The sequence below is a fragment of the Trematomus bernacchii genome, unplaced genomic scaffold, assembly GCF_902827165.1.
Source record: "Trematomus bernacchii unplaced genomic scaffold, fTreBer1.1, whole genome shotgun sequence".
Classification (NCBI taxonomy): Eukaryota; Metazoa; Chordata; class Actinopteri; order Perciformes; family Nototheniidae; genus Trematomus; species Trematomus bernacchii.
In genome coordinates, this window is record NW_022987851.1 from 10,543,907 (window position 1) to 10,558,967 (window position 15,061).

At 37.6% G+C, this 15,061-nt stretch overlaps 1 protein-coding gene across 1 annotated transcript in view; it reads left to right on the top strand.

Annotated features, from left to right (window-relative positions):
• Positions 1-1,667: 1,667 nt before the first annotated feature.
• The window catches only part of cadm1b (cell adhesion molecule 1b), a 130,057-nt gene continuing 116,663 nt past the window's right edge, over positions 1,668-15,061 (top strand). Inside the window, exon 1 of the mRNA XM_034112938.1 lies at positions 1,668-1,774. Coding sequence (XP_033968829.1) covers positions 1,699-1,774 — 76 coding nt within the window. The 5' untranslated portion in view covers positions 1,668-1,698. The remainder of the gene's footprint in view (positions 1,775-15,061) is intronic.

Below are 15,061 nucleotides of genomic sequence, written 5' to 3' on the forward strand. Positions count from 1 at the left end.
TGTCCATTAAGCACACACACATGTTCATTTCTTTATTTACACTTCAGTGAGTACATAAAACATTTACAAATACTAACTGTCAGGGACCAAGCAGTAAGGCAACAGGACACAGGAGTTGTTTAAATAAACTGGGTTTTTTATTTACCCAAAAATCCACAGAAAACATTATAAACCAATAATCTCTAATAACCAGGCCTATAAAAGGTCAACAGAGAATACCCCAACTAAACATGACAACAACTTAACTTAACTGACCTCCCAAAATGACCAACCAAGAAATATATATAGTGGTTTGGCCCAACCAAATTGAAAGTAGGGGGTAATTAAGATTAACAGAATACAAAAAGAACACTGACAAAACACAAATCCCCCCTTCGACATGGAAGCAGATGGTTTGTCCCAATTTGTTCCAATTGGCTGCTTGCAGTATTTATGAGTGCTCAGCCACGCCTTTTGCTGAACCAGGAAGTAACCTCCCCCAACGGCCACGCTAACTCAAAGACAAAGAAAAGTAATTAATACAAACAAACACTTAGCTGTGCTAAAATGTTTGAAAATTAACTAAGTAATGTCCGATGGTAAAGAGTTTACCTAAATCAAATGTCTGGTGTTAATAATTGGCATGATTGACTGCATCTGAACTGAAGCAGTACTGATGGTGAGGGTGCAGTGTAATTGTTTCACCCTGTGTGGCTGTGGCCATCACACTAACATACACACAAATCTTCCCTTCCAAAAAAATGAAATTGGGCAGAAACTCGGCTGTGGATTCCTCTCGAAAGTGTTATTTCATCCATGGTATAGATTTGTTTATTACAAATATTAAAATAAGGTTGTTCTTTGAACAAGAAAAACATACAAAAGAGGATAAATTGTGCATTCTTTCAAAGTGTTAAAGGTGTGGCCATGGAGATTGTTATAAGCATGTTTTGCCTTCAAATAATAAAGGAAATGCTTTCATTTCATTATTATTGCTGAATTCATACTAATGAGGAAAAGCAAATGCATTAAAGAAAAATATGATAAAGGAATGAATACATTTTGAACTCAACATTTTAAAGTTTGTTTTAAATGATAATACAAAAGTAGCACAAATGTGTGTTTTATTTTTAAAAGGTGGTTGATAAACACATCTGCATCCTCAAAGTGTCCTCAAGCAGAGTAGAAGACACTCTGTTAAACAAACAGCAGCGTACACTGCTATTGAGCTGTCTACTGTACTGTATAAAAAACATAAACTAAATGCTTTTCTCATTTGTGCTTCAGCTATAAAACCTAGGCGCAGCCAGATGAATAGGTTGCTCTTACTCACCCACGTGAAATAACAGACTATAACCGTAAAAGAAAATTACTATAATATTCCAATAAAGAGTCTGTGGTTCTCGTGGTGAGTTTATAGTTACCTCACCGCACTCCATTGTATTTCACACTTCCCATGTTATTACTTTAATATCCCTTCCATTTTCCTATTGGGAATTAGAGCAGTAATCTATACGCTGAGTTTTCATATTTTATTTAAGATATGACTGTAATATTCCTATATTATTTTATAGGCCTAGATGTCATTGCAACATAATGCAGCCCAATATGAGAGCAGGCTCCCTGCTTGAGCCCTCCCTCCGCCTCTCGTGTCTACATTTCCATCCCATGGCCGTCTCTAGGTGATTTAGCGCCGCCAGTCTCACGCAGGTGTCCAACATGGCGATCACGGGAAGCGGATCTCTCCCTATTCCTCTCTGTGTTTTCGTGATTTCAGTGGCGTTTCTTTCAAAAGGTAAGTTTTGAGGTGTTTTGTGTGCGTGTGTCTGTGATGCAGAATCCCCCGCTTTACACAGCTAAAGCCATAGGAGTACCGGGGAGAAGTTGTGGTGCGTTTGCGCGCAAGATGCGCACAAGCTTCCTCTGAAATCTCAGCATCACTTTATATCATTTTGATTCCGCCGTGGACTCCCAACATATCCACGCTGTGTTGGGCTACTTATCTCGTAATTTGAGCGCTAATTGTACTGGGTGTTGTCCTGAGTTGTACTGCAATAGGCTACTACAGAGGAGTGCTGTAAAAAGTACTATAGTGCTGCACAATTACTAGACGGAGACAAAGTATGATAATCGGGTGAAATGCTTGTACAGTATTAAGTCCTGTAGGGCAAGTTGGAGGCAACGCACAGTGAATCGTGGCTCTTTTATTGTGAAATGAGAGCGATTCTCCGGCATAACATGACTCAAACGCACTTGTATCTTAAGTCATACCGCATCATCCTCCATATTCTCAACTCAACCTATACAAATCTCTCAAGTGTGTGCTTCAGGTGCGCTTTGGAAGAAAAACACGCATTGCAGCTCTGGTCTCGTACAGTGTCCTCTGGCCGCACAACTGCAGCCTCTGATGCCAGCGTGTGTTCCCGCAGTCCTTACTTCTGCTGCTGGCAGGGAGGCTGCAAATGTAAATCTGCCATGTCGCTGTAAGGGCTTTATTTACATTCTTATTTTTTACAGCGTACAACCGCATGAACAGTGACGCCTAAATGTGGGCAACCACTGTAGTCCCAAAGTCCGATCATTTCCCCCGTTTTTCCACCGCGGTTGCATCAGAGATGCCTGCGTCAGAGTTTTTTTTCCTGGAAAACCTATCTGCTGACAATACTGACTGCTTGAGAAGCGGTTAAAATGTCAGCCTGCAGTCGCCTTACTGTAGATCCCTCCCAGAGGTAGGATGGACATCATGTGTTGTCAATCCGCGGGTTGTTAAAATGGCAAGCAACAGTTGCGAGATTTACACTTGAAGTCCACTTGAGAGACTTCTTATTGATTCCCTTAATGTGTCTGAAATTGCCATTAGTGGCTACATACATTCGTATCTGCATCACCCATCAACAGGTATGCAGAAACTCATAAAAGCCTGTGTGGTTTGTGTGTGTATGCGTGAGAGAGACAGAGAGAGAGGGAGAGAGAGAGATTGGCAACCTGCTCCTAAATTGAGGTTACTAAGGAAATGTCTTTAACAGTGGGATTTCCCCCCACCCTCACTGCTTACAAGGCTTACATTTCACAGTTGTTGAATTTATTACGGCCAGTGTTGAATAGCAGTTGAATGTCATTTACAGCACTGTGTATCTTCTCCTTGTCACATTAAGTTAATTAACCTCTCAGTCAAATAAAATAATGCATGATGAATGAGCAATAACCTCGAGCTCAATACTCCGAAGGTTGCAGCAGCAGGAAAATGATAGCACGGTCTCATGGTTCAGGTAAATTCCCCAAGCCAGAGAAAGTCTGATCTGACCTCAGGTTTTTCATTTGTTTGATTGTCTTTGTGCCAGCTGCTGGGAGAAAAAATACCGCCCAAGCTCTTGCTTTGTGAAGTGCTGACAGTCTGTTTTTTTGACAGCTTCCAATTTTCCTTTGTTAATAATCCAGAATGAGTGGATTTGAACTTTGTCCTGATATGTGGTGAGAGGAGAACATGCCCGCTAACTGGATGCTGCTTGTCACAATAGGTGTTCAGTTTGTTAGAAAGAAACCATGGAAAGAGGGCTGATTAAAGAGAGGCCAGGGCACCATAACAGGAAGTTGTTCCTACAGTACAGTGAGACTGGCAAATCTAAAAACATGCCACTGGTGAGCATCTGGTTAGGAAATGCTGACATGTTGTATTTGAACAAGAAATAATTGTACCAGTATTTCTACCCCTGCGGCTCCTGGGCCTGTTGTAGCATATCAGATGGTCGAATTTCAGAAGGTTGCATAATCCCATTTATTGCCAGTTTAAAGTCATTCGTCAGGGCTGAGTGATGGTGAAGTGGATCAATACGAGCTGTCATGAAGCCTCAAGGCGCCGCTGAGAGACGGGATCACAGAGAAACAAAAGGAAACATACAGTTGTTACAGTGCTCTTGGTTGCCAGTTGGCACGTGACAGGGGGAGTAATTGAAGATGTCCGTCTCTTGCTGCTTATGGCGGGGTTTGGCTTTGAAACAGATACTGCTGAAAATCTGCTAGCAGTATGCTGCTCTGCCCTCAATCTGTGTTTGCTTACAGTGTGTGTGTTTGGTGGTTTGCTTGTTTTTTTTGTTTTTCAGTTACCAAACAAGTGTTGATCTCCTTATGTGTTTTTCTTCTTCTCTTTCAGTGGTACGTATTGCGGCTTACAGAGAGTACATCCATACCTGTTTGCATTTTTAAGGGTTATCTAGAGCCAGTAGAAGTATTCAGATCCTGAATTTAAGTAATAGTAAAAATACTTCAGTACAGCACAAATATAATAGAAAACTCCAAGGCTGTCTCTTTTTACACAAGTAGTGAATGCCTTTATGGAATATTTATGTTAGACATAAAATAATTCTGATGCGTCAGTTTCTTTAAAGAGAGTGCCTTGGAGTATTTGTAAAGTTTTGCATCTATATGTATACATATCCAGAAAAAAACAAGCACCAAGCAACCATTAGTACACTTCAGCCCTTCATTCAACATTTAGCTTTATAATAATATGTAACTATAAAACATCAAAATATACTTAGGGTATCAGAATACTATTTACGCGGAAACATTCACCTATGAGCTAAATTCTCCTTTTTCACACAAAGTAGGTTTAAAATACATTTTCTTTATTAGCCAGGGAATGGGTTTGGGTCTAAAATGTTCTGTAAAGTGACTGCAGATATCAAATAAACATTCTGTATTTGCCTTGAATGAAGTAAACAAGAATTAAAGTAACACAAAACAGAAATATTAAATTGCAAATACATTCAAATTGTACTTAAGTATAGCGCTGGAATAAGTACTTTAGTTAATAGACACCTCTAACTAGGACCATAACTAAATCATCTTCATTATAGAGTTACATGTATCTGTCAATTACTTTCTCAATTATTTAATTTATCCTTCGATCTATAATACTTCAACAATTATAAAAAGCTTTCTAAAGCTGAGGTTATGCCTTCCAGTTACTTGTTAAGATGAAAAGCAGCAGAACTATTGTTGTGAAGCTGAATCCTAAGAATGTTTGCTATTTCCACTAATTTCATCTTCTACTTGTTATGAATAGAATATAACCGCCATACATCAGTGCTATCTCTATAGCCAACTGAAGTGGCCTTCTCGTCACAAACGGTATAAAATAGCACTTACAGTATAGTGCCATGTTTCAGGATGAATTTAACACCGCACTTAATGGCCCATTGATATGTGCCCGCTTGTGAAGTATTTCATCGCCGGTACGTTCGAGATCACCACAGTACATCATTTGTAACAATAATAAACTCTTCTATTTAAAGAAATTGAATTTATTGCTCATTACATTTACATTAAACTCTGCTTAATAAGCCTCACTCTAATTGCTAGATAATGCATGGCACTACTTTATGCAGTGGCAGCTAATCCTCCTGTTAGAAAGGGAGGGGCTGGCAGAGAATTGGCAGCAAATGCATGTAAGGAATTTAGCCACTGGTAACAAAGTATGGCTTGTGGGCTCAGCTGTTATCATTCAGAAAAGACATCCCACCTCCAGGCTGTGTTTCTCTGCTGTAGCTGCTTTGAATGTTGCTGCTGTGTGTGTGAAGTGAAGTTCCCCTCTGTAAATGGAATGTTTTTAACCATAACTACCTTGTCCAAGCATGGCAAGTGTGTGAATGTGCGTCGGCGATCGATCTTCATGCTCCCTTTTGAGATTGCTTTTTTGAATAGGATCTTTAAAATTCACTTTAGTATTGGTCCTTCCAAGTCAGAGTTTGGAGCAAGTCAGCAACAGAATGAAGTTGGTTATGGAGGTGCATGTTAGAAGATAAAGAAGTAATCTTTTTCTATCCTTGGTTGTGTGGAGTTTCTGAAAGAACACAATCTCTTACTTAAAAACATAACCTTGGGTGCTGGGAACAAGGGTTTTTGAACACATGCGTAACAGTTGGAAGTAAATACTGTATGAGGTTGTAATGTCAAGGTCACACAAGTGGCTCTAAAGACATTCTATCACTATGACTCATGCAGTAACTAGAAACTGGGGACATTTCTATGTAAGGGATTTGTACTGTGGTGTCAAACTGAATGACAAACTGAGGACGATAGAAAATGTGTCTGTCTCTGTTGAAATGTAGTAAACAGTCAATTAGGAGAAACAGACAGATGACAGGTCCTTTCATGATTGTGGGGACAGAAGCCTCCATTCATGACTGTGCTGTGGTAATGAGGAGGAGAGCTGATGTCTCTGCTTATGAATATGACATTGTTCTTGCTGTTCCCTGGATCTGAGAGACCTCACTCTATTGGCTGCGATGCTCAGACAGTGACAATCAGGCCCACAATGAGAAAAAAAGGAAATGCAATGTTTTTGTTTTGAAAGGGGCATAGAGTGCACATTAGTATGGGTGATGGAGCAATTACAAGCCACCATTAAGGCCGTGAAGCAGTCAAAGCACAGTAGGCTACTTTCTCTGGGCAAATATCCTCCATTAACCTGCACCGTTACTGTACCGTAATTCAAAACAAAATCATTAAGAAATAAGATTCCAGTTCAGAATAATTATACTTAAAAAAAAGGACATCATCTGTCCATTCATCTGTCTCTCACACAACACCACAGAGGCCAGTAATTGGGTTTTCACAAAGGCTGGATGTGATTCAAACTTTGATACCTTTTAAACCTTCCCTATTGTATTCCAGTGTGCTGTATTGCCAAATACTTTTAAAATAAAGTTGTTCAGGGACTGCGGGAAGAAACCATCTGCTGTTAAAGGCTGAATTCACTATATTCAGTATTTGCTGGATTGTCTCTTGTCAAGTTATAATTTCAATAGAGACACTTCATATACAGTGTGTGCAATTAGGATAATCCCTCATGACTTTGTGGATTCTTTGACTTTTCCTCTTGCATCAAAATTAGGTATTGACAATGTTTAGACTCAACAACGATTGAATTGACGACTGCAACCAATTTGGTCCACACGTTATTTTCCCCTCAGGATCAATTGAAATATTTTGAATGTTTTCTCAACCTTTAATGTAGAGCCACAATTATCATTGAAAAAAGGAGATACCTAAAGAATATACAAAAAAGAAAAATCCCATTCCCATCGACCTCAGTACTAAATGTTGAGTGCTACCTAGCAGCTATGCCAACATGGTAAACAGCTGAACATGGTAACATTCTGATGCCAGCATTAAGCACACACTACAGACCCAGAGAGCTGCTCTCTAGTCTCTTTGTCTTGTGTATCTGTAACTATGAGTTTTTCTACATTCATGTCAATAACAGCCATTTGAAGTAGGCCCTGTTTTCATGAAAATCAAGATTTTCAACAATAGATTATGATAAGTGTTTCTTTCTGTCATTTGACATTATGACAAAAACCTCTATTTTACAAAATCTAGTTACAGTAGTGTAAGGCTTGTTTAGAATGACTCTGATTCAGCTATGGTAGGCATTGTATCTGTTATATTTTTTATCAGATTGCACTGACTGGGCTAAAGAGGGGTTTTGTTAAATTTTGTCAGAAGTTGGAAAAATACATCCTAAAAAATGTACACTGATCAACTCGAAAGGGCCCTTTACATATTTTGCTTACTCATCCTTGCGTCCTATGCAATATGTAAACACCACTGATCTGATTCTCACAAATATTACATAACATATTTCATCAGAGCATTACATCATATACAATCACACTGTTTGCGCCTGAAAGAGAATCACAATTACAGCCTACAAAGAAAGGCTTATTTCTTATTGATAATGATTGCAAGCAGTGAACTTACCCTTTACTCACTGTGACCTTGTTTCTTTAACATATTGTGGACCATCCAAAGTCTATAGATTATTTTTTTAATAAAATATGCTGTGTTTAGATCAGTAACAGCTTAAGGGTATTCAAGAAAAAGAGAAGCCTCGAGAGTGGATGAGTCTTAGACCAGAAGTCACAACATTAGGACTAAATAACTGCTGATCGATGTGGAGGAGAAAGGACTTTGTGAGAGAGAGACTCTGATCAATACCTTCAGTTATCGAGCTCCCGCTAAGCCACTGCTTCAATTGGAAGGAGAAAGGTTCGGGTGCTTTAATCACCAGCTGCAGAGTGTTGGACTTTGTTGGGCCAGCCTTATCATCACATAGTTTACTATTTTTAGCGACAATCAGACATTAATAAATGCACAATGTGCACTGTGTTATCTCGCCAGGCCATTTACTTCTATTGTAATCTGACGGCGACAGCTTTTGTCTATCTGGCAGAGCTCAGTTGCTGCACCTTGCATCTCAGACAACAGGAGAGGAGCAGTCTCCTCTCTGTCTCCTCTCTGTGTTTGTTTGGGCAGATCTGAGACTGATGAAATAACCCACTGTGTACCTAGACTCCTCTGTAAGCAAGGAAGTAATGCAACTCCTCTGGAAAAGAATCACAAGTTAACGTAAAGGTACTATGCAGTATGCACAAGTGAGTGCCAACAGAAAACTAATCAATACAACTTGCATTGCTAATAGAAAAACAATGTGCTGCTGATGCCAAGCTTTATTCTGAGATAAGAGTAGAAACAAATCTAATTATTGCTTATATACAGAGATATTGCGACAGGCAGCTAACTCTCCTAACAGCATCCCCTGGAATCAGTCCCTCCCTTTATGTTGGAGTGCGGTTTGCAAAAATGCATTTATGCAGACTGAATGAAATATTATTCCCTGACACAGCAGGATGTAGCTAGACTTGGGGACAACATTAGAAAAGCCAGGTCCTTCCAACTCCCTGGATTTCTTTTCAGCAGTGCCTCCGTTACACCCCAATGTTCTTCTAATTTTATTTGAACAACACACTCAGGGTTGCCAGCTGGAAAGAACAAATAAGTATTAAAAAAGAACATTAAATATGCCGTCTCATTATTTAGGATGCAAAATCTTCCTACTAGCGCCTACAACCCAACAACATTCAATGTATACATTATAAAAGAGGCATATCTTCGCATTAGAGAACCACAGAGTTGGTGATGTTTGACTAATTGGTTAATCTACAAATCATTTCAGCGCTAATGTACAGGTAGATGTGCAGATTTGAAGAAAGTTTATATGCTTTCTTAATGAGAGCAAGATGATAAGAATTATACCACTATTTTAAATAATTACCAGGAGCCTTTGAGCTTAAGTTAGCATTAAGACTGGAAACAGTAAGCAACTACTCTTCCCAAAGATAAAATAAATCCTGACATCGGCATCCCTAAACTCTAAATCCTTAACATGTCAATTCTTGTTCCTTTAATCTAAAATAAAATCAAGGTTGCTTGGACCAGTTGCTTAGCAACCATTGGAAACCAAGAAATAATTTGGTAAATAACTCCATGTAAAATAGCAAATTGGATTTGCTTAACTACATCTTTCTTATATGAAAAAAAACAAAACATTATTGGTTCATTTCATTTTATGTTATGGTTTAAATGTGATGGTTTGGAAACATCAGAGTGGTATCAACGTTCTTCTCTTTAACTATTGGCAAGAAAGAGAATGTTTGTATTTCCTATTCATTTGAGTCTGTTAAACAGTGATTATCATCAAAGGGTTGGGTAGATGTTATTAATATATAGACCATTTTGATGGCATTCATTATGATTTAAATAATTGTGTTTTTTACATCTTCATTGAGCATCTACAATGATGTTTAAAAACGGATAATCTTAAAAGAGTTTACAGTGAATGCCGCACGACTTCCTACCCCCTCTCAAGGTGATGCATAAGAAAATGTTGATGCTGTTTACACAGGAGAGCTGTTGTCTGACAGGTTGGTGCTGCATGCCTCGGGGGCATCATGCTCTTGAGTCATCAGCGTGACGATAGACCCATCTTAATTACTCAGATACAGCGCCATAATCTGTCATTGTCAGGCTGATCAAGACTGTGCAAACCAAGCACTGAGACTCATTCAGCCAAACCAGAAGCCTATTGATTACTTCTCATACTTGAGTCATTGCACTGTGCAGAGACATGGGAGGCAATAGAGCTAATGGAAGAGGGAAACTCAAAGTCACATTGTTTACATCTGAGATGACAGGTAAATGTATTTGGAAGGAAATATGGGCTCGATCCATTGCTCTCAAATAGCAGTCGGCCTGTAGCTAACAAGCAAAGTAAAGCTGCCAAACAATCAACTGGCCAGCAGTTCAATACTGAGCTCACCAAATCAAATCCTGGTTTGTGCTAAGCAAACTGAACATTTGGATTTGCGAGTCTTTATATTTATTTACAAAAGGCAACTCCACAGCCCTCACACATAAACCTTTCATCAATATTACATGTCATGATGTTTCTATCTAAGCAAATCTTATGACTTGTGTTTCATAAGTTATTGCTCTTTTCTTATTCTCACTTACTGTAAACAGTGCTACAAAATAACATGTATTGTATTCTGTTTAGTATATATGAAAATCAAAATACTGAAATATTTTAACAATTAATATTTTTCCACTTCAGAATTTGCTGAATTGTATTATCCAAAACGGGATAGGATTTACAGTATAGCATTGTTTTTTAGTGGTTTCATTCCATATTTGTTGTCATTTAAGAAGGACTTTGTGGAAGTATTTGTTGAAAAATATTAAATTAAACTAACAAAAGTAAACTGTAAATGCTGTGTTTTGTACACACTTCAAATACTTCAAACTCCATACCAGTTCATATAGCGTAGCAAACAAAAGCAAAAACAAATTAAATGTTTTGGTAATTTATTTGTAAATCCTTAAGAAATTGAGCAAATTACAATTAGATTTTTGGGTACCACTTTACAATAAGACTACCCTTATAAAGGGTTTATAATTAGGTTATTAATTAGGTTGTAAACACTTTATTAATCATTAAGAACCATTTATAAACCAGTGCTAACATAGTTTTCATACATCAACACAGGCTCACTATTTGGCAAGATGACTAAGCCTTATATTGGCTACCTAGCTTACTTCGTCTTCTTCATCAGCCAACATCCTTGGTATCTGTTGTTCACCGAGTTGATTCTCCCCCCATCCATCTTGATGTTTCTTGGCATCTCTTTATGACCATTTATTTACGAGTTACTAACATTTATAGTTGCCAAAAGGGAGCCTTATTGTAAAGTGTAAAACACATTCCCATTTATTAATGAGTTACTACCATTTCTAATAAGGCTTAGCAGTACAGATAAATGTGGGCTCACTATTTGGCAAGCAACCGCTCAGTCACCCTGTTTATCTCATGTCTTATAAAAGCTTATTAAGGATTTATAAAGTGTTCACAACTTAATTAATAAATGAATTACAAACTATTCGTAAACCCTTTATAAGGGTAGTCTTATTGTAAAGCGGTACTGATTTTTGTTTATATTAAAGTAGTTCACCTTTCGTCTTTAAAGCAAAATTAGAACTTTTGCAACCTATTCAATTGCAAACCGTGTATCTTCTCTTAACACGTTTTATTCATTATACTAATTTATTTGTATTTACTGTTTTTGCTTTCATATGTGTAGATGTATTTTGTTTAAGTTTGCTTCCTTTCTTCCCATTTGGCTTTCATATGGGTGTTAAAGGTTGTTTTGTTTTGTTTCTGTTGAGTCTCCTTTAATGGAGTAAACAGTGCATATGTTTTCTTTATCATTATGTGTAGATGTTTATTTCCCTTTGCTTCTTTTTCTTTTCAACACCTTATATAACTTTCTTATTAAAAGTATTGTACAACTTACATAGTACAAACTAGTTTTAGTGCTAAAAGCACTCACCATAGATGGATGTGGCAGACCTTCATTAATGCTATTCATTTGTCAAGATAAGCCGATTCCACTTGTCAGATTTCCACTTCACAAGTTAATTCTTTCATCTGTCCTCTGTTCTTTGTTCCACCAGTGTCTGGAAAGAAAAAAATAGTAGAGCAGTTGTACTTGCATATATAAATATACTCAAAAGTGTACTATTTTTAATGCTGCCTCTGGAAACTGCTCTGAAGTTTTGTGGCTTCTTTTGGGAGTACGCACCCATTGACACTCGACAAATGTACAACTCTAACAAATGATCTTCCTTTTTATTTACAAGTTAACAGACACAGTCAGGTTAATTCATGAATGCATGCCAACCTCACATCCAGCTTCAACATAACTGTTAACTTATTGCTGAAGGCCAAACCATTGTTTTCATATACACAAACAGGATGTAGGGAACTTACATATTTGAATGTAGACTGGAAGCTACAGAGCCGCATTTTCTTTTACGACAAACAAGTACGAATACAGTAGATAAGATGTGTGCAGTTCTCCGACAGAATGACAAAGTGGCAGCTCTGCTCACTCGGGTACTTGGAGCAGGTGTGTGACAGCTCCTTAGAAAGAGGGACCTTTGTCTTTGTAGACGCCGTTGTAGCTCACAAGCAGAAATCCATACTTTAGTGTGCAGTGAAATCTTGAGGGACAACCAACGTTCATCGCTCCTTATTGTTCTCCACGCTCTTTCCTGCAATCGCTTTTGACAGTCCCTGATGCTCTCATACATTTAATTGGTCATTGTAAAATCTGTGCCTTCTCTAAAACGGTTTCAATTGGTTTTCTGCTATCCTCCGAGGCAGAACACATGCCGGCACTCATTAGCACAGAGCTTAGTTTCACCTATTTTCTTTGACTTCTTTAAATGTGCTTTTATGTTGCTGCATATTAATGATGCGGTTTTAGAAGAAGGGGTTTAACAATAAATGGAGAAATGTATGGACACAACATATCAGCGCTGAACCTTTATGCACTTGGGACTGAAATATGATAAATCCGTCATTTTGTCTAAGAACTTATATGGATGTTATTTTTCTTGTAAGCAGTCATTTTGTTTACATAAAAAGCTCCTGCTATTGTGAGAGCTGTCAGTCCAATTACAGTAGTATACGTTGCATGTGTAAGCACCATTTACTTGCAAGGGCTATATTTTCATGCGAGGAAACGCCACAAAACACATTTTGCACTCTTATTTTCTTGAGGCGCAGCAGCTCAGTAACAGTATCATTATTTCTGAGTTGTAAACAGGATAATTACTGGAATTGTAAGTTAATGCAGCCATAGACACAGTTTCAGTTTCAGTTTTGGAAGTAGACACTTTCAAGTCAATCTTATGAAATAGTCCATAATAAGAATTGAGTTTGAAAATGGAAATAAAACCAGACATTATATTTGTGCTCATTATTATTTAATTATATAACAATTATACAATTATTTATCGTGTTCAACTTTAAATAAAACTGAACATCTGGTTAAAGTTTGCATCATGTCTCAGAGAAAATATTGCCTTTCAAATCAAATGTAAAGGATATATAGATGTTATTAAATTGTACTCGGAATGGACATACAGAAACAGATGTTATCCGGCACTTTCAATAAAACTAATAAAACAAAACCATAAAGTGGTTCACAGTTGTCTTTTATCGGTTTTCAAATATAAAATAAATGTAGTCTTTAAATAAATGTAGTCTCCGTAAAACGGATCTCTGAGAAATATGTGAGCGAAACTCTGTGGTCTCAACTCTCCAAATGAAAAGTATTGTTTAGTCAGCATAAGTCAAACTTAGCTCTGTATAGGAAGACAAAGTGGCTTCTTTCTAAAAGCAGATATCAATAAATGTAAACAGCGCTGGCCTAGGGATGTCATTAAAAAGAATAGCATGTCTAGACCTCATAAAACCAAAACATATTGTTATTTGGAAGCAGCAGGAGCTATTGCCTGTGAGCACTAAGATGACATCCATCAATTTAGGGTTTTATTGGAAAATGTAGATAGGCTGCTTGGGATATGTAAATGATTTACTTAGCATAAAGTTTTGCTTGAACAGGCAGGGAGATAGTGTAGTTAGTGAGGGCAGGGAAGTATGTGTGTGACAAAAGCGATATTGAAGCAAAAGCTGATTTCCCAAGCCTGAAAGAACCACGATCTGTGCATGAATAAATAGGCTGGACCTGCACAATGCGGATTATTCTGCTTCAAATATCAGTAGACTTAAGGGTTGTCAAATGGCATACATTTGTAATAGGGTTGTTGTACATGATTTCATTTTTGTCACTTGTACCCAAATGTCACATCTTCTGAGGTCTGCGCTGATTGTTTCTCTCTCTGTGCACAAATTGGTGTTTTATTCCCTCTGCCTTTTTATATTGTACGTTCTGGCCAATTTAACTGAACCTCTTCACATTTAAAGCTTTTCTCATTGAATTTCTAATAATATGATGGCAAATGGAAACTTTGTCTGTGGTAACATAATAGATCTCAGACAAATCACTATTATTACTTCCTGTCGGTGCAATATGACAATATGCAATATGCAGTGTGACAGCCACCAGAATAAAAGAAATTAACATGGAAAAACAATTTATATTTGCTACATGGAAGTTTGTAAAAATCCACCGCACATTTTTGAAATGCCACAGCTTCAAAGCAGCGAGCATTTGCATGCAGTTGTGTATCATTTTGACACGTTGGCCTCATCTTTCAGTAAATCTCAAATCTACATTTATTCAAATGTGTTCAGTGCGCTGAAGGTTGACACTGCATAATCCATCAAAATGTTTCATTTGAAGAGAGGGGCTGGAATTATTTGAATCATCAGAAAGCAGCCTTGCTTGTGGTGAAGCATGAAGCTCTAGAAAGTCTTTGCAGGTAACAAAAGATGATCTTAAAATCCATTGATACACACAGCGTGGCATAGGAGCCTTTTCTCTGTCTGACCTCGTCTTCTCTTTTGTACTACTGTGTTCGAAAACATAAAACAATAAATAATGTCTTTTATGTGATTTGTAGTGTGATATAAAAAAGGGTTTAGGTTATAAATAATAAAGAGTTTATAATGACCATGTAGGAATTAACATTTTTGATGGTTTTGATTTGAGGACAGTCCTTGTGAGTTAGTATAAACATCGTCATAATGTAGCTCTTAGCATAAGGTTGCTAAGAGCTAGCTCCACCCTGATCATACATGTTAAGTGACGAGAAGGCATAGTGATATCTTTGACAGTTATCACATTTTCACAACTTTAAGATTCATAAACACCTTATTATCACCTCTAGTGCCGCATGTATTTTCAGGTGGAAGTTGTTTGTAACTTAATGT